Raw genomic sequence first — 1,933 nt, forward strand, 5'->3', positions numbered from 1 at the left:
GTACAGAGGCAATACTCTTGCTATTACAGATTGAAGTATGAGAAAGTGTTGTTATTTCAGGTCTAGCCAAATCCCTTATTCAGTAGGATGAGTCTAGCCAGATTCCTGAACTCGGAACTATTGCCCAAGTTCCCTTGTGCCTTTGTCTCACAATGATACAGAGTGAAATGCTACTGTAAAATCAAACAATACATTGCAGCTGGGCCCCCTCAAGCAAGAAGGTTTTTGTTATTGTCTATATCACTGTGGGAGGAGCATATGTACTTTGTATGCAGTAATAAACTACTAAATCCTCAGGTTCAACTCTTGTGATTTTAAGAGTGAAATCTGTCTTTGATCCACTCCCACTGAACCTCTCTGGGACTCCAGAGATAAGTTTGGACACCTGATAAATTAGGCGCTGTGGAGGCTGGCCTGGCCTCTGTAGGAACCAATTCAAATAGGTTTTTCCATCACTGTGTAAGATGCTCTGACTGGACTGGCAAGAGATGGAGACTGATTGTCCAATGGCAACCGACAATGAGAGTGGAGTCTGGGTCATCACAACATCACCACTGGTTTCTGAAATTATAATAGAGTATCAAAAACTCATGTAAAAATTACTTGAGAAATTTTTCTGAAATCCATTTGAAATATTCATTTTTTTGTTATATATTTCATATATTTGAAATATTGAAATATATATATAACAAAACATATATATATATATATGTTTTTCATGTGTATGAGCATGCACACACACACACACACACACATAATTTGGAGGTCCTAGCAATCATAGTCTTTACCACTCCATCCCATATAAGTCAGAATCTTCATCTTAGCACAGCTTTTTTCTCCTTAATTTCTAATGGTTCCATAACCAAACTTTACATGCTCTTCATGGAGAACAGGACCTGCCTAATCACACATAGACAACATGCATTGGCAACCAGAGTTCACCCCCTCTCCTGCTTTTATCTCTGCTTTTATCTCCCTCTATCCTTACCCCAAATCCAGAATGTGAGCAGAAACAGGGAATGGATAAGACACATCATTTTGAGGAGATGAACAAAGGTGGGTTATTAATGATGGTGAGAACTCAGTTGAGCTTTTATCTCAGCTCAGCAAAGCAAAGACCTCCCTAGGGAGCAATATGCAAACACCATCGTCTGTCTAACAGAGAACATAGAGGAGACAGTTATATCGGCTTATTAAATATTGAAGAATAGCTTTAAAAGGTCTTTATATTAGGAGTGAAAGTAATAAAACAAAACATATTGACAGATGAGAAACTAACAGGATGCCAAAAAACTGACAATGTAGAGCAAATCATTTGGAAATATGGATTAAGAAAGTAGTCTGGTTGTCTAATTTGAAATATACTTTGATTTTATCTAAAACAACACAACTTAATTGCAGAAAAGTTAATGTGATTAAAACACAAATCTAATTATCCTCATGATGGAATGAGCTCCCAAAACATTTTGCTCATAGTCTGTAGTGGAAAATGGAAGAAAATCATTCAAGCTTCTTTTCAAATTATTGACTGTACTCTTTTTTCTCATTTTTTTTATTAAAGATTTCCATCTCCTCCCCTCCTCCTCCTATTTCCCTCCCCTCCCTTCCACCCATACCCCCACTCCACCCCTCTCCAAGACAAAGAGCCATCAGGGTTCCCTTCACTATGTTAAGTCCAAGGTCCTCCCAGCTCCCCCTAAGTCCAGGAAGGTGAGCAACCAAACTGACAAGGCTCACAGTGAGCCCGTCCATGCTGTAGAGTTCATGTGCATTGCTTTTGTCGTTGGTTTCTCAGTCCTCCTCCACCATCAGCCACATTCAGAGAATCCGGTTTGGTCCCCTGTTCCATCAGTCCCATTCCAACTGGACTTGGTGGTCTCCCGTTAGCACTGTCCCACCGTCTCAATGGGTAAACACACTCCTCACTGTCCTG

General features: G+C 39.8%; 1 gene segment (V, D, J or C); it reads right to left on the reverse strand.

Annotated features, from left to right (window-relative positions):
• Positions 1–235: 235 nt before the first annotated feature.
• LOC121677064 lies at positions 236–1,042 on the reverse strand. The segment is given in 2 exon segments: positions 236–561; positions 989–1,042. Coding segments are annotated over 2 exon segments (375 nt in total).
• Positions 1,043–1,933: the final 891 nt, after the last annotated feature.

Source organism: Arvicola amphibius, chromosome 2 (genome assembly GCF_903992535.2).
Source record: "Arvicola amphibius chromosome 2, mArvAmp1.2, whole genome shotgun sequence".
In the NCBI taxonomy this organism is placed as follows: domain Eukaryota; kingdom Metazoa; phylum Chordata; class Mammalia; order Rodentia; family Cricetidae; genus Arvicola; species Arvicola amphibius.